This window comes from Emiliania huxleyi, assembly GCF_000372725.1.
Source record: "Emiliania huxleyi CCMP1516 unplaced genomic scaffold EMIHUscaffold_354, whole genome shotgun sequence".
Classification (NCBI taxonomy): Eukaryota; Haptophyta; order Isochrysidales; family Noelaerhabdaceae; genus Emiliania; species Emiliania huxleyi.
Genome location: NW_005199324.1, coordinates 54,241 through 71,032, shown reverse-complemented (window position 1 = coordinate 71,032; position 16,792 = coordinate 54,241). Strand labels below are relative to the sequence as shown.

Below are 16,792 nucleotides of genomic sequence, written 5' to 3'. Positions count from 1 at the left end.
GGGCCCCCCCCCCCCCCAAAAAAAAAATAAAAAAAAGTGGCGACACAAAATCTTCCCAAAATGTTTTTTTTGGGGGGGGGGGGGGGGCGCCCCCCCCCCCCCCTCCCCCAAGAGGGGCGCCAGTTTGTTCCCCCTACCCCCCCCTTCACTTTAAAAGTAATGGAGGCCCCCCCCCCCAGCACGAAGAAGAAGGTTTTTTTTGGGGGGGGGGGTAGGGCCCCCCCCCCCCAAAAAAAACGTTTTGTTGTGGGGGGGTTCCCCCCCCCCCCCCCCCCAGCAGCAGCGCTCTGCTGCTGGGGGGTGCTGGCATCTCTGTACAAGACAGCAGTTGTAAGTAAGTACGGTTAGCGTTCCAGTGGCGAGAATTTATGGTCGACAAAACCAGTGGTCTCACCGGCGTACCCTCCTACTGCCAGCCGGGCGCGGGGCACGCCAGTCTCTTTTCTTCTCCTCTCGTGCCTCGCGGCGCCTCTGCTTCAAGGAGGGAAGATATTGCTCTCGCAGCCCATACGGCGTGGCACAGCGGAGAGTACAGCGGGCTGTACAAGTTGCTCCATATCTTCGCATGCTCGTCGTTGGTGATATCCGCGCGAGGTCACACGCCACAGGCCAGCAATCACCCGAGTGAGTGGCTCACTATACGGCTTTTAGTGTGTGGTAGTACAAGATAGACTCAGCACTCACATGGTCACATCTTACAAACGCCAGCACTCGACACGACGAAGGTGTATTGGGCTCGAAGGCGCGGTGAACACAACCGACTGCCTCGAGCGTACCGCTAAAACAACACGAGCCGAGGTGGTCGGGACCCCCCCCCCCCCAAACTCTAGCAGCAGGGATGACTTTAGATGTGCAGGGGGGGTAGCGAGAGCAATGTGCGCCCCCCCCCACCCCCCACCCCCACCGCCCACCTAGGGCATGACCTAGGGAACGCAAACGTTGTGACCATGGGGTTGTGTGACGCGTTTAATCTTTAAAGCCGTACGTGTGAAGGCAAAAAACTCAAAAGAGCTGAAACCATCACAAGTTAAAGCTCGTCGCGATCGTTGTGCGAGTGCATGGGAGTCTCGCCGAGGAGTCGTGGGTCGACGGGCTGCCTGGTGACGCGCCACGTGAGGGCGTACGCCACGAGGCAGCCGTCATCGAGGTGTTGCTGCTCCGTCGACGTGATGCACCACACCCAAAACAGTGGCTGCCCCCCGTCCATCCAAAATGATCCATCGGTGAGCACGCCACCGAGCCCGACTTGCAGGAGCATTGCGGGGTTGGTGCCGGCGAAAAAGTCGCCTATGGCAGACGTGCCAACAGAGGGTCTGCGCTCGCAGGGGCCGATTTTTTTAATCTCGACCTGACGCGCCCGTCTTCATGTGAGACTCGACTATCTCGGCCTCCGAATAGATTTCGCGGCCGCGTGCGTCGCTTCGGCGCGCGAGGTCTGAGACATGCGCCACCACGCCCCCCGGTCTCGTCAGGCTGGCGAGAACCTACGGGAATAGTACCAAGTGGCACTCGAGGGAGGAAGCCAGGGGTCGTCCACTGCATGAAAGCAACTCTCCAGCATGTATGGCATCGCCCTCGCGGACCGCAGCTTACCTCTTACCTAAAATCCTTAGGGGGCCGGCTCTGGCCTGAGTGCCGGCCGGAGCTAAGAAACCACGGCGTGGGGTGGATGAGGGCTGTGGAAAGGCTTAGAAACGGCGGCGTGCCGCCGAATCCTGTTTTCTTAATGCCCGCAACCCACTCTAACACAATTCAATACCGCATCGTCGTTTGGCTTTTGCGTTTTGGTCGGCACGTCCTGGCTGGCCACACAGCTCAGCGTGTGCATGCGGCTCGTCCTCACACTGTCGTGTTCTCTATCTCACGCTTTTGGTGGGCCTAATTATGACGCATCGCCGCCTCTCACTTCGCCGCTATGTCTGTCCTTCTGCGCACAAAAAACATATCCCTGGGCGTTGCGGTGCCGATGGGACGGTTGCGGCGGCTGCTCTGAATGTGCGGCTTCCCCAATGCCGCCGCGGCCAATCTCATCATCGCCACAGCTGCTCCCATGCAACGGCTTCTGCGCCACTAAAACGAGCCCGTGGAAGGTGCGATGCGGATGGGGCGGCTGCAGGGGCTGCTCTGAATGCGTGCAGCCGCTCTCATCGCCACAGTTGCTCCCATGCAACGACTTCTGCGCCACTAAAACGAGCCCGTGGGTGGTGCGATGCGGATGGGGCGGCTGCAGAGGCTGTTCCGAGTGCTCCGTCGATCCAGCGCCACGCGTATCTCTGGCGCGACGCGCCTGCACTGACACTGATTTGCGTTGCCCATCGGCAAGTGCTACGGTCCTTGACTTTTCCCAAGCGACTCTGGCACACAACAACCTCGGCGGCGCGGGCCCAGACGCAGCCAGTGATACCAGCATGTACATTGAATCTGTCGGAAAAGGGCCGGACGGCGCAGTCTTTGACTTGAGAATCACGGCACTCAGCGACTACGTCCCGCACAGCAGCCAGCGCAACAAGATCAATGGTGCATTCCCGCAGATCAATCTCGACGCCAACCAAAGCGTGGACCTCCTTTTCGACTTCTTGGACCCTTCGAGCGGTTCGGCCGTCGTGCTGCGAAAATTTTACATCACCTTCTACGACTTCGACAAGGCGAGGAAAGAAGACAAGGGCGTGGAGTCGCTCACGGTGAGTGGGATGGCCAGGTATGAGCTCGACCACCTAACGCAGCTCGCTGTCAGTGGCACCGAGGGCAGCCTCACGTTCTCCGCTGTTCAACATGGGGGTCTGTCCAATAATCCGACGGATCCAGCGCGCCTAACCGATGAGCAGCGCACGCGCGTGGTGTCGCTCTCTTACCGAAACACATCTAGAGTGACCTTCACCTACTCGATCTCGACGGGCACTGGCGGCCGGAACTTGATCTTTGCAGGCGTCAACCCGCTCCTGCTCCCCCCTTCGCACCCTTGCTGCCTCTTCTCAGCAGCACCACCACCCGTGATGCGCTTTCCACCGCCGCCTTCTCCTTCACCGTGGCCATCTGCTCCGCTGCCGCCGCAGTCCCCCACCCCGCTGTCATCACCATTTCCGCCATCACCACCGCTGCTGTATCCATCGCCAGGAGCCTCGCCGCCCTTGCCCTCACCCTCATCGCCGCTACTGCCGCCACTACCCTCGCCACTCCCACCCTCACCCTCGCCGCCCTCGCCGCCACCGCCCTCGCTTTCGTCGCCCACGCCACCGCTGCCCTCACCGCCGCCGCCGTCACCACCGCCCTCGCCGCCCCCGTCCTCACCGCCGCCGCCACCGCCCTCACCACCCCTGCCCTCGTTGCCGCCGCCGCCGCCACTGCCCTCACCGCCCCCGCCCTCACCGCCGCCGCCGTCACCACCGCCCTCGCCGCCCCCCTCCTCAGCGCCGCCGCCACCGCCCTCACCACCCCCGCCCTCGTCGCCGCCGCCGCCGCCACTGCCCTCGCCACCGCTGCCCTCACCGCCGCGGTCACCGCACGTGCCGCCGCCACTCTTGTCGTCTGCAACCCCAGGTTCAGAGTTCAAGGATGTGTCGCGCCGATTCCTGAGCGATGCACAGCTTCAGGTCAAGGGCCACGTCGGCGCACACTGGCACAACTTTGGTGCTCCGTACCTCGTCGATTGGGACGGCGACGGCTGGATGGACATCTTCGCCACCAACCACGTCAAGTACGAGTCTTGCGAGACGCACTGGTGCGCTGCGCCGCTGCCTTCCACCATCCGCACTCAATTGCTGTACTATCTGAAAGCTTGTCCTGCTTGTCAAAATTTAGGGATCTCGCGCGCAATAACGGCGAATGGTTTGATGCTATCACTGGCGCCGTCGAGTACGTGGAGGGTTGGTTTGAGCAGCCCGACGACGATTTGGTCCAAAGGTTCGACGCCCACGGAGGTGCAGTTGTTGACATTGACCGCGATGGGTTGCTGGACCTCTATGTAGCACAGGGCACCAGCCGAGGCACTGACATGACCGAGCATTCCGAGAACGGCCTCTTTTGGGGGACGGCGGATGGCAAGCTCGTTGGCGGGCGGGCGGCAGCCAAGTCGGCCGGGCTCGACTGCCGGGGCTGCCGTGCGTACAACGTGGGCATGCTTGACGTGGACAACGACGGCCTCCTCGACATCCTCTCACTCAATATGGAGCGAAGCGACAAGAACGAAATTCCATCGCGGCTGTGGTTCAACCGACCGACGGCTGGCGAACCGAGACATTTTACATTCGCACCGGAGGTGGCGGTGTACGCCAACGGCGCTATAATGACCGACCTCGACCAGGCGACGGCTAGCCCCCGCTGCAGGCTCTTGCCGAGATTATTGAACACCGTCTCGTGTTGACCATATAGGACGGCTTTGCGCAGGAGCTCCTCGTCACCATCGACGGCTTGCGAGATAGCTCTGGGTCCAGCCAGGACATATTCGTTGCCTACAAGTGGGACCCGGTCTCAGGGCGGCTGGCCGATATCACGCCGGGCTGGTGGCCAACGCTTGAAGCGCCGCACCTAAGATCGTGGTCGCTGCGTGGAGGATATCGACGTGAGCTTGTCTCGGTCAGCACCGGAGACTTCAACGGCGACGGCCTCACTGACTATGCGCTGCTCACGGCAAGCCCTGCGATTCGGCTCACGCGCAGGCAATGCACGCGTCGCACAACGTCGTCGGCGCATTAGGTGGACGGCATCGACTTTCTCTACTCCTCACCCGCCGGACTCCGGTCCGCTGCCGACACCAAGAAGCCCTTCATCGAGGTGGGAGGGGCGCTGCTGGCCGGCTGCAGAGTGGCTGAAGATCTCAAGGTGTCGCCCTCTTCGCCTCAAGACACACGTGCCCCTCGCTCTGTCGCGTACTTCAAACCTCATCCCAGGCGGCCGACTTTAACCTCGACGGCACGCTCGACCTGCTCGTCCTCTGCCGTTTCAACAGCAGGCTGCTAACGCAGAGCGCAGACGGCAGCTGGGTCCGAATGCCGGGCATCTACGGCGATCTCAACGACCCGGCCCGGAAGCGGGAGGATGACGGCTGGCTTGAGGCGTGCTGCGCTGACCCTGTCGTCTGCAAGGCCGCGCATGGGGTCCAGTTGCACCACCTCGCAGCTTTCATCTGTCCGAGGCTAGACGCGGGCGGCAACCGGTGGCAGGGCGTCTCGGTTGTCGATCTCAACAACGACGGCTTCCTCGATCTCATGCCGTGCTCTACGCGCTGCCGAGTCTACCTAAACCGGGGCACCGGCAACTCGTACATCGCCTTCAGGCTCGTCGGCAGTATGAGCAACGAGTACGGCATCGGCGCGACAGTGCTGCTGGCTTGGCGCGCCGAGCCAGCGGGAGCGGTCCGGCTGCAGCTGCGCGAGCTCAACGCCGTGTCGAGTGGCGGCGCCAGCCGGTTCGGCAGCACCGACCACCGGCTCGTCTTTGGTCTCGGCGCCGCTGGCGTGCCGGTGCGCGTAGAGGTCCACCGGCTTCGTCGCGGACCGCCCGAGTGCTCGTCACCGGCGTGGGAGGCGTTCTCATGCCTCCATCAATAGGTGCGCTGGCCATCGGGTAGGGTGGACCTCCTCGACGAGCCGTCGCTGGTTGCGCGCGCAAACTCGATGGATGATGGCGTGATACGGCTGGAAGAGTCCGTCCCAGGCCCTCGACTCCCGCTGACACCGCCCCTTCCGCTGTCGCCACCTTTGTTACCACCGCCCTCACCACCGCCAGGTGCGATCGACACTGCACCGACAAGGACGTAGAGCTGGGAGGCAAGTATTGTGCATGGGCTGGCTGCGGGGCCCGCAGTGCTTCCCATGAGCAAACGCCGGGTCGTCCGCGTCACCAACGCCGCGTCGAACTCATCGGCGCGGGCTCTCTCGGCTACGGGACCGGCCCCAGCTTCGGCTGAGGGCTAACAAGCTGCCGAGCCCAAATCACTGTGGGAGTCGTGATTTCTTGTTGGTTAATAAAAATCTCTCTCTCCCAACGGCAACGCCACACACATCGAGCGCCATCCCATCGTCGTGTGGTGTGCTATGGTAGGTAGAGGTTAGGTTAGGAGGTAAGCAGTCGAGGTAGGCAGGCAGGCCTTTCATCGGGAAAGTGCGCGATAAGGGTTTTGCTCGCCTTCCCTGACCTGAAAAAAAATGCAAAAAATGAAAGCTTGGGATGATGTCACGGGTTTGGTCATTCGACGCCCCGGCCCAGTTATCTCATGATCTCCACTCCTCCGCCCTCCGACGCGTCGCCAGCATCTGCCATACGTGTAATCGCAGCCCTCCTCATCCTTCTCCCTGGCGGCCTCGCCCTTTGGACAACCGGGTTGTCCGCTTGGCAGCGTCAGGACGAAACAGCACGAGACTTCTTTGGCACGCACGTAACCCTCCACGACGAGAGCGACCTCGTTTTCTGCCACAACAACTGGCACTCCAAGGCCAAAGGGTGCACCCCGAACTTTTATGAGCAACCCGGCGCATTCCCACCGCCTCCTCCCTCGCCAACGCCGCCGCCGTTTCTCGCGTCCAGCGCCATGCCGTGCATTACCGCCACGGTCATGCAGCGCAATCCCGACTGCGCTCAAAATCTTGCCTTTCCGGTGCGCCCCTCGCCGCCGCCGCTCTCGCCGCCGCCGCGCTCCAGCTAGCCACGCGAGGCAGCCACAGCCCCACGGCGTGCGGTAGACACTCACGCACTGCACCCTGCTCCCTGGCCCTGCCTCTCGCCCCACGCGCCTCGCCCCGACCCCTGCAGGAATCCCCCTCGACCATCCTCATGTGCACCGACGCCAGCTGCTGGGAGGCGCGCTGACTGTACTGACCGGGCTTCCCCTCCTGCGCCGCCTCCCACCGCTAGTCCAGGCCTCACCCCTACTCCGCGGCCCCGCTCGCAGAAGGCGCTGAAGGGGCCGGCGCCGCCCGTGTGCATGCCCTGCACCACGTTCGGCGTCGGGTTTGTCAACAGCGCGGCTCCCCCAGGCGGTTTCCCCTGGGCGCGCCACGCGCCGCCTTGCTGCGAGAAAGACGTCGGCCGCAGTACCGTCCACCTCGGTGCCTCTGTGGACGCGCACCCTTGCTGCAAGGTCGGCACGAGGAAAGACGGCTCCTGCGTGCCGTGTGGTTCGGTGTGGGACCGGATCGGGTGACGCGTGTGACTTGAAGAAAACACCCGCACCGCGAATAGCCCATCCGCCTGCACGCTCCACGCTCCACGGACCACGCTCCACGCTCCACGCTCCACGCACCACGGACCACGCTGCAGCCACATAAAGAGTGTTTAAGTCGTCAAGGCAGGTTCTTTTGTTTTTTCAAAATGCAAAGAAGATCAATCACAAAATGCCTTGGGGGCAACAGGACGCGGTACAATGGGGTACACCAAAAGGCACGGGCTACCTGCACGGCGTTCACTCGAACGCCATTCATTGCACATGGCGCGGAGCAGCATCGGGCCCGACGGGCCTGCAGGAATTCAAAAGGCACGGGCTACCTGCACGGCGTTCACTCGAACGCCATTGCACATGGCGCGGAGCAGCATCGGGCCCTCGCGAGGAATTCTTTAGCCGGTGGTGCGACGCTCCACGGCGCGCTGGCCAGCGGTCCAGCTTTCCCTGCTACCCCAGTCGGGCAGCCCAAGGTTATGTCGGACACCGTCTATCGGCTGTACCGTGTCCGGCGCACAATCCACCAGATGCTTCGCGACCGCCATTACATGATCGACCAGTCCGACATTGACATGAGCGAGGAGGATTTTGCGCGGTCGTATACGGGCGAGCGCGAGGGGCTGACCATCCAGGCGCAGCGGCGGGACGACCCGACCGACCAGATCTTTGTCTTCTGGCCGACGGACCCGAAGGTTGGCGTCAAGCCAATTAAGCGGTGCGCGGGCGGGGGGACCGGCGGCGCGGCGGCGGCGGTGGCAGCGCCGCCCCGCTTGTGCCGTTTTTTCGACGGGGGTGCCCCCCACGGACAGGTATATGGATCGGATGAACGAGGACGACGTGAAACGGGCCATCCTCGTCGTGCAGCAGAGCCTGACGGCCTTCGCCAAGCAGGCGATCGTCGAGATCTGCGCGCAGGAGGGGACGATCCTCGAGCAGTTCCAGGAGGCGGAGCTGCTGGTCAACATCACGGAGCACGTGCTGGTGCCGATGCACGTGGTGCTCTCGCGCGAGGAGAAGCAGACCCTCCTCAAGAGGTACCGCCTCAAGGAGAACCAGCTCCCGCGCATGCAGGCGCACGCCTCCCGCCTCCCGGCCTCTGCCCTCGCCTCCGCCCCCGCCTCCCGCCTCGCGCCTCCCGCCTCCCGCCTCCGCCACACCAGCCCCAGGCCCGCCCGGCCCGCCGTCGCGCTCGCCTCACGGCCAGCCCTGCCCCCCCAGGTCTCGGACCCGGTCGCCCGCTACTATGGCCTGCAGCGCGGGCAAGTAGTCAAGATCGTGCGGCCGAGTGAGACTGCAGGCAAGTACGTCACCTACAGGCTAGTCTTTTAGAGAGGGGCGCGGGCTCGTATCACGAAAGGGGGGGGGGGGTTGGCGCCGAGCCGCGGGTCGACACATTGTTGTCATGAGGGGGAGCAGCGGCTTGCGCTGCGGCATGTACACCGCGAAGCTACTGATGTCTCGATATACGCATGTGTGTTGACGACACGAGGGGCAAAAATAAGATGTAATCAGCGCGTGCTCCACGCCCCACCGTGGCGCGTGGGCGTGGGGCGCGCGCGGCGGGCCGCCGCCACGCCCCGACACACCGCCGCGAGCGCGACCGCGCAGCGCGCAGGGTCCAGGGACCGCTCCGCCCAGCGCCCACCTCCCCTCCCCCCGCGCACACATACTTACAGTCACGGCTCTCGGGATCATGGTACCGCACGCAAGCACACGAGAAGCTCGGGCGTCAGCTCGGCCTCCCGTTTCTCGTCTCGCCTAGCTCTATGCCTCTTTCCGCTTGTCCTGCTGGGCATCGATGTGTTCCAAGCCGCCGTCATTCCGACGAGGCAGAGCAGGCTCGAGCCGAGCGCCGGCGCGGTGGCGCCGAGCCGTTCGTAGAGCTGCCTGTTCAGAGACGGGGTCTGCGTGTCGGGCCAGCGGAGAGCGCCGGGCCTCTGTGGCAGAGCGGGTTGCCCCGACACCGCCGGCATGAGCACGCCGGCGAGAGCGACCAAGCAGAGTCGCCGATGCCGAGCAGCGATCCGCGGCACTCCGCGGGGCACGCCTCGCCGAGGAGAGCGGTGAGCAACGTGAGCACGCAGCCCACCCCGAGCGTGATTGGCAGGAAGCAGCAGACGAAGACCTGCCGCAGCGGAGGTCGCGGGTGGGCGCGCAGGAGAGGGAGACCTGACGCCTTGGGGGCGGGCGGCGACCGCGTGGCTTGCCGCGGAGGAGGCGGCGAGGGAGCGAGAGGAGGCTGTCAACGCCAGACCCAGCCGGCCCTGTGGGCAGAGGCAGGCCGAGGTGTGGGCGGGAGCGGGAGGTGAGGCCGTGCCAGTGGGGCAAGCAGCGACCTTGAGAGAAGAGGGGAAGGTGGACGGGAGGTGAGAGGGAGGTCAGGCGGCGCACACCAGCGCGATCAAGCCGAGCGCGGCGTGCTGCAGCCTCCGCCGGCTCAGCCGCTGCTGCTGCACGAGACTCGGGACGAGCAGCAGGTTCGAGACGCCAAATTCCCACCCCACGAGCGCAAGCAGGTAGCCTTGCTCTAGCGAGGTGTACCCGAACCGCTGGGCCGTGACGGCCGCGGCGGGGTCGACGTGAGGTAGACAAGCTGCGACGAGGAGAATATTGGCCGTCGCGCAGTGGAGTTTTTGTGTTTTGCATGCGGTTGAGACTTCGGTTTTGGGGGATGTGTTCCGACGAAATGACCGATGTACTTCTTGTGTAACTTGCGTGAATGCGTCGGCCGGGGTTGTGAATGCGTGGCCATTTGGGCTTATCCTGGGGCACTGAGAGTCGGAATCGTTTTCTCTTGGGGGAGCGAACCTCGGCGCCTGCCATCGCTGCACCCCCCAACAATGGCCGCCGAGGGCCTCCCCACCTCGGGAGCAGTGGCAAAGCCCAGCCGCGGGGCACGCGCTCTCCGCCTCGCGCCCGTGCTCGCCCTGCTCGTCTGCGCTGGACTCTTCTACGCGCGCCCGGCAGAGCCGCCGCCGTCCGACATCAAGCTGGCGATTGGCAAGCCTTTTGTGCAGGCGCGGCGCTCCCGGCACGGAGCGAACTAGCCTCTCCCCCTCCCTCCCCCCTCCCCCCCCCCTCCTTTCTATCGGCGTCCACCTTCTCAACATGAGTCTCGCCCCCATCCCCTCGCCACGGCCCAGGGCATTATCGCACTTTTCGAGATGAAGGTCGACCAGATCCGCTTGCAGCAGCCCGAGTCGCAGTGGACCCACTTCGCCGTCGGGATGTACGTCTTCGACCTCCTGATCGACATCCACATGGTGCCCGGCTCCATTCCCGTGCCCAGCCGCAGCTTCTCTCTCCTCGCCAACTCCGCGCGTGTCGGCGGCTCACCGCGCACTCCCTCCCACCACCCACGCACAGGAGCTGCTCTTCTTCGGCGCGCAGGCCACGCTTGGCTCGGCGGAGATCAATCTCTTTTTCCGAGGGGAGCGCTTCGGCACCCTCTCCTCCCGACCCTGCCCGCTCGGCGGCGGCGGCAAGATCAGGACGCAGATGGCGGGCCAACTGGTGGTGGACGACGTGGCTGTTTTCAAGAAGATCGCCCGCGCGGTGGTGCACGAGGACGAGTTCACCGTCGAGCTCTACGCGGTGATCTTGGGGAGTCACTCTCGAGATGGCTAGTCAGAGGAATGTGACGGGCGCGCCTGGCCGCCTAGGTGTTGGCGGTCGAGCTTCGCGGCACAGACCACGGGTGTACTCTCCGCAAGGATATGTGCCAGACAGTTGGCACGCTGCGCATCCCGGGCGTGACCTTCGCAAAGTCGGTCGTGCTCCACGGCGCGCAAGGCTTCAACGTCGAGATGGGCGCCCTCAAGCTCATTGACCTTCCCGCGACCGAGCCGGCCGGCAAGGCGCTACCTACGCTCCCCACTGAAACCTCTTACACCCTCCCCTCCCCCTCCCTCGCCTCCCTATATGTGTATGAGAGCCCTCCCCGCCCACCTTCCTCTGACAAAGGCGCTCATCTCGGTCGACGCGCGTGTGACGAACCCGTCCACCTTTGTGCTGAAAGACCTCGACGTCTTCTCGATCGACATCTATACCGACGACTCGTGGCCAAAGACGGAGCGGCCCGCGGCCGAGTCGCTCGGCGTCAAGTTCGCGGAGGTCAACACCGAGGCCGATTTCGAGCTCGGGCGCGGCCAGTCGGATTGGTTTCAGGTGCAGGGCTTCCTCTCGGTGCCGGAGCGGGAGTACGACCTCGTCAAGACCGCCGACGTGCGCCCAGCGGCTTCATCTCCCCTCCCCACAAACACACCACACCGCGCGGCACGAGACCCCCCCCCTCAGAGCGTGTCTGACACGACTGGCTGCAGGTCCTCAACCACTTCCTCACGTCCCGGCCGACGCCGCTCATCGCCTCCATCGTCGGATCGTCGCAGCCCTTCTTCGCCGCCGCCGCCACGGGCGCCGCCCCGCCGCCCCTCTCCGCCTGCCCTCCTATACGTCACTTCCGACGTCGCCTCCCTCAGTCCTCCCTGGACCCGGTCGTCGCCCGCAGGCACCGCCCTACGCGCCTTCCTGCCCGGCATGACGGACAAGTTCGGCGGCTGCACAAACATCGTCGTGCGCGCCTACATCGACCTCGACATCCCCGTCGCGGTCGCCTCCCTCCTCAACCCGTTGTCGGGCACGACGCTGCGTGCCTGAGCTGTACGTTGCTCGGAGGGGCGCCTCTACCCACGGCCCACGCGTCGGTAGGCACCACGCTGCACCAGTACCTGTACGTCGCCCTCTCCAACCCCTTCGACGCGACCCTCTACGTCTTCGGCCTCGAGGCGGAGGTCTTGTACAAGGACGTCCACGTGGGGCAGGCACAGCACCGCGAGGACAGCGAGATCGAGTCTTGTGCGAGAGAGTTCTTGCCCCCAGCCCTTGGCCCGCGTGACAGCCCGCGCCGCCTCCGCACTACCGCCCAGTGACTATTACTTGTCCGTGCGGCAGGTCTCGCTGCCGCAGCTCTCGCTCGAGCAGGCCATCGTGCTGCCGCCCTCCGAGAACGGCTTCCTCACGCCAAACGCGCGCGCCTCGCGCCCCCCCCCCCCCCCCTCTTCGCCTGCCCGCATGGCGTGCGCATGACGTCCCGTACCTCCCCCCTCCCTCTGTTGCCGCAGGCCTACCCGATCGAGCTCCACGCCACCCAGCTGCCATCCCTCCTCCAGCTGCTCCACGACATCGCCCCCAAGCCCGCCGGCAAGGGCGTCGCCTACGTCGACCTCAACGCGCGCATCCACGCCCGCGTCGGGGGCGCCGAGCCCATCCTCGTCTACAAGCAGGTCAACGTCTCGGCGCAGCTCAAGCAGTTCTCGGGCCTCCCATAGCGGCAGTGGGCGGCAAATTAGCGCGCGGCGGTGGCCCCGCTGCTTTCGCCCAGAATTTAGCGCGGCCGCCCGCGGCGGGAGGGGTCACACTGGAGAGGCAGAGGGGGAGCGAGGCCGGCGCGATGAGCCGGCGGAAGTGGCAAGCTAGTGTGGGGTGGCAGCGGTAGAGCTAGAGGTACAGTGAAGAGAGAGGACTGGGTCCCTGCCGCCCTGGGGCGTGGGGGTGGCAAAAATGAGCCGGCGTCGCTATTTAGGGCTTTAGCGCCCGTCTCTACGTCAGTAACTCTATACACAAGTCTACAGCTGCCAAGGCGCCTTGTAGCGCCACCCGCCACTGCTGCGTGCTGGCGTCTGGCGGCTTGGCTGTCAAGGAGACGTGGGTGCGATTGATTTGTGTCTCTGTGTGCGAGCGCAGCTTGTGTGATGTGTGTTGTGAAACAGCAGCGCCGCCCCCGCATGGCCGCCGCCAGCAATGCCGCCGCCAGCCGCCGCACCCAGCCGCCGCCGCCAGCTGCGCCAGCACTGCAGCGACCTCTTCTGCCCAGGCGCCGCCGCCACGAGTGTCACCGCCGCGAGTGCCGCCGCCGTCAGCGTCGCCATGGCCGCCGGCGCCGCCGCCGCCACACAGGCGGGCGAGAGAGGAGCTCCATAAGTGTGTGTGGTGGTTGCTAGCGGGGAGTGGTTTCCTGTACGGTTACTTCCCCCAGGATTGGTCTTCTCTGCCTGCGGGAACACCCTCGGGCGGCCGGGTGGGGCTGCGGCTGGAGCTAGCATGGCTCGATAGAGCCGAGACCCCGTGTTGAGGCGGCGCTCCTGTGGGCGGCTGTGGAATCGGCAGATTCGACCTCAGATCTCCAGTATTCTCATCCCAGTGGATGGACGTCCGGACGTCCCTTTGTGTTCCTCTCCCCGTCCGCCAGCGAGACGCTCAGTCGCTGGCGGCCGCAGTTTTCTGTGAGGTGGGAGGAGAGGAGAGGACAAGTGGAGATGGCGCAGCAGCAGGCTCCGCCAGCTGCGCTGGCTCCCATCGCCGTCGTCGTTGACGAGGTTCAGATCAACAGCGACGCAATGCTCGTTCTCGCTCCAGGTGCTCAGCACGTAAGGGACCACACGTCTTTCTTGAATTGGGCTACCGTGTACAACGGTGCAGCAGCAGTGGCCAGCTACACCCTGGGGCAGAGCGACGCCAAGGGCGCCTTCCTGCCGAGGTGCCAGTTCAGCGGGGACCAGCAGACAGGCACCCTCCTCGATGGGAATCACGTTCTCAATGTGTTTTTCAACGGAGCATTCTGGTCGCGGCTCTTGACCGCTCTGGATGCTGCAAACCTCTTCGCCACCTCCATGGAGAAGATCGGCGTGCTGCACCAGCGGCTCGCCGACCTGGTGATGGCCAACCCGGGTGTCTGGAGGATCGCGCACACAGACATTTTTCTTGGTGAGGACTTTGACGCGCCCGCCGTCCCAGCGGTGGCCGCGGGGAGAGGCCGAGGCCGGGGTCGAGGAGGCCCGGCTGTGGGGCAGCAGTCCCTGCTATGCCCGGACCGCCAGACCTGCTCTTCCTCACGCACCTCCCGCTTCACGCGCTCGAGGTGGACGGGGAGCTGCCTCTGCTCTCGTACTCGCTGCTCTCTTTCTGTCTGGGGCCGACGGCTACGAGGGCGGCCCGCCTTCCTCTGGCGGCCCCTGCGCGGATCATAGCCGGCCTTCTTCAAGGGGCTATTGTGCAGAGCTTCGGGACGGCGGCCGCCAACCCGGCGATGCTCGCGCTCCAGATCCCTCGCCTGCTCAAGGGCTCCTCGCTCCCCGTCCTCTTTCAGTCCACCGCCTCGGACCCGTACACAAGGCTCGAGGACTTCACGGACATGCTCCGCATGCAGTCCGGTGGTGCAGATGAGAGGCGGCGCATCGAGGAGAGGCGGATCAAGCTCGCCACCTCTCTGGGCGCGCTCTACCAGCTGGTCATCCAGCCGTCGCCTTCGGCCCAGACTGCGACCACTCTGGTGAGCCGCCTGGCCGCCAAGATTCTGACTGCGCCCCAGCTCAAACTGTCGCTCGCGGACCAACTTGCCATCCTCTCGGCAGTCGTCCATGATCGGCGGCATCTTGTCCAAGCCGGAGCTTCCGCGGAAGACGCGGTCACCGCTCTGATGGCGGAGAACCTCCTCTACGACGGGGGGCGAGTCCCGGGCGGACCTGCCCCGGGTGCTGACGGCGGGCCTGATGTGTCTGCCCACGCTCTCCCGAGCCGCCTCATCGAGAAGGCTTCGATGCTGCCCAAGTTTCAAGCGCTCGCGGGCGCAATCGCGGGACTGGACACCGCCAACTCCGAAGTCAGGCGCCAAATCCTGGCAGCCTCGTTCGCAAGTGGGAGCGACATCGTCTTCCGAGTTGTCCTCGGGCCTGGGGGCCGCGAGGCCAGGATGAATGCGACGCTCGCCAAGATTGCCCACTGCAAGGTGGAACTACCCACCTATCTCACATGGTGCCTGGTGGTCGGCAGCGGCGGCCAACGCCAAGAGGAGCTCGGGAGGTACCACCTCACGGGCCTCGACGGCACAGAAAACCGCCTCTTCAAGTCGTTCATATCGGGCAATCTGGTCGGCACCGACTACATGAATGGCCCGAACGGCGCGCTGGACTGGGTCGGCTCAAGAATCCGGCACAACTTCCCACGCGTCCACCCAAAGGATCTTTACACCATCCGAGACAAGGTCCGCCACCTCGGCGCGTTCCTTAATAAGCTCTTCGTGGGCATCGGCTTCCTGGAGGCAGTCCCAGCTGGTGAAGGCTTCACCATGAAGACGTGGTTTGAGTTCTACATAGAGCAGCGCTCGACCTCACCAGCTACTACACGCTCTATGAGCGAAAGTGCAATCACCTTTATCAGTGCAGCCGGCAGATGGGGGCCTTCCTCCGCCTCGCCGAGATCGCCGTGGAGAGCCTCAAAACGAGGTCGCACCCCGGCGAGGAGGGATTTGGGGCGCTCGCTCCCGAGGACTGCCAGCCGGCAAAGATCCTCCGCGGCCGAGTCGAAACTGCTACCTGGCGGAACGCGGCGGAGCAGCTTGACGAGGCTCCTATCAGGCCGGTCACAACCTGCGACGGAGATCTCTTGCCGTTGCTTTCGGAGTGGGAAAACCACCCGTGGGACAACCGCCAACCGGGTAAGCTGCCCAAGCCCAACCCAGCACGGCGAGGCGGCCCCTCCGCCAGCTGCGACGGTCGTCATGGGGGTCAAGTGGCAGCAAATGGAGCGGAGGTAACCTGCGCGTCTGGCCGAAAACGCCGCCATGAACAGCGGCGCGAGCGTCAGCGCTACCAGGGCGCATCATCGTGAGCGGTCGGGCAGCGGCTACACAGCCCGGCTTGTGTCGATCGTCAAGATATCAATGGACGCACTCAAACTCCATCGTGTCTGGAGGCACTCAAACTCCATCGTGTCTGGAGGCACTCAAACTCCGTCGTGTCTGGAGGCACTCAAACTCCACCATCGTGTCTGGAGGCACCATCGTCACGCGGCGGTCGGGTGGCGGCTACACAGCCCGGCAGCGTGTCAATCACATCGGAAGCTCGCGGCACCGCATAGCGGACGCGCGAGGTACCGTAGTTGCTGGTGTCGGACGCTCGCGGCACCGCACAGCGGACGCGCGAGGCACCGCCCAGCAACAGGCGACGGAAGGAGGCTCACGGCACCGCGCAGCGGACGCGTGAGGTACCATCCTCGCTGGAGACAGACGGACGCTCGCGGCACCGCATAGCGGACGCGCGAGGCACCATCGGTTTCCATACACAAGCGGAAGCTCGCGGCACCGCATAGCGGACGCGCGAGGTACCGTCATCAACAGCGGCGCGGCGAGGCAACTCGGCGCGTCTCTCAAGGGTGGGAACCTCTTATCACCATCGGCATCTGTTCGTCCTCATCTGCGTTTGCATCACGGCTGTATTGGCGATCGTCAACGCCATGACATAATCGCCATCATCCTCATGCCCAGCTTGCGCGTAGGGAGGAGGAGGCTGCGCTGCGCAAGCACGGGCGGGAGGGGCTTCTCCTGCGGAGTCGTGCGTGCGCAGGGCTCCTCTTTGCTTTCTTCTACTCCCTACTATCATCTCGTTCCCGTCCTACCAGAGAAGGTTACTTCCCCCAGGATTGGTCTTCTCTGCCTGCGGGAACACCCTCGGGCGGCCGGGTGGGGCTGCGGCTGGAGCTAGCATGGCTCGATAGAGCCGAGACCCCGTGTTGAGGCGGCGCTCCTGTGGGCGGCTGTGGAATCGGCAGATTCGACCTCAGATCTCCAGTATTCTCATCCGGGGA

General features: G+C 64.6%; 4 protein-coding genes across 4 annotated transcripts; all 4 read left to right on the top strand.

The window, feature by feature from the left end:
• Positions 1 to 2,408: 2,408 nt before the first annotated feature.
• Positions 2,409 to 5,756, top strand: EMIHUDRAFT_117669 (hypothetical protein; the record flags this gene model as incomplete). Its single annotated transcript, XM_005772643.1, has 8 exons — positions 2,409 to 3,025; positions 3,115 to 3,503; positions 3,538 to 3,718; positions 3,799 to 4,255; positions 4,369 to 4,572; positions 4,693 to 4,770; positions 4,887 to 5,459; positions 5,547 to 5,756. The coding sequence occupies 8 exons, from the start codon at positions 2,409 to 2,411 to the stop codon at positions 5,754 to 5,756; spliced, it is 2,709 nt and encodes a 902-aa protein (XP_005772700.1).
• Positions 5,757 to 6,216: 460 nt separating this feature from the next.
• EMIHUDRAFT_444720 (hypothetical protein) lies at positions 6,217 to 7,321 on the top strand. Its single transcript, XM_005772642.1, has 3 exons — positions 6,217 to 6,592; positions 6,748 to 6,795; positions 6,887 to 7,321. Exons 1-3 carry the CDS (start codon positions 6,527 to 6,529, stop codon positions 7,136 to 7,138), a joined length of 366 nt encoding a protein of 121 aa, XP_005772699.1. The 5' UTR covers positions 6,217 to 6,526; the 3' UTR covers positions 7,139 to 7,321.
• Positions 7,322 to 7,629: 308 nt separating this feature from the next.
• Positions 7,630 to 8,482, top strand: EMIHUDRAFT_430670 (hypothetical protein; the record flags this gene model as incomplete). Its single annotated transcript, XM_005772641.1, has 3 exons — positions 7,630 to 7,868; positions 7,963 to 8,187; positions 8,320 to 8,482. 3 exons carry the CDS (start codon positions 7,630 to 7,632, stop codon positions 8,480 to 8,482), a joined length of 627 nt encoding a protein of 208 aa, XP_005772698.1.
• A 1,491-nt stretch (positions 8,483 to 9,973) lies between these two features.
• EMIHUDRAFT_444719 (hypothetical protein) lies at positions 9,974 to 12,787 on the top strand. Its single transcript, XM_005772640.1, is given in 11 exon segments — positions 9,974 to 10,170; positions 10,297 to 10,416; positions 10,520 to 10,747; positions 10,816 to 11,010; positions 11,117 to 11,270; positions 11,285 to 11,377; positions 11,476 to 11,566; positions 11,661 to 11,789; positions 11,861 to 11,973; positions 12,104 to 12,178; positions 12,274 to 12,787. 11 exon segments carry the CDS (start codon positions 9,994 to 9,996, stop codon positions 12,645 to 12,647), a joined length of 1,749 nt encoding a protein of 582 aa, XP_005772697.1. The 5' UTR covers positions 9,974 to 9,993; the 3' UTR covers positions 12,648 to 12,787.
• The last annotated feature ends 4,005 nt before the right edge of the window (positions 12,788 to 16,792 follow it).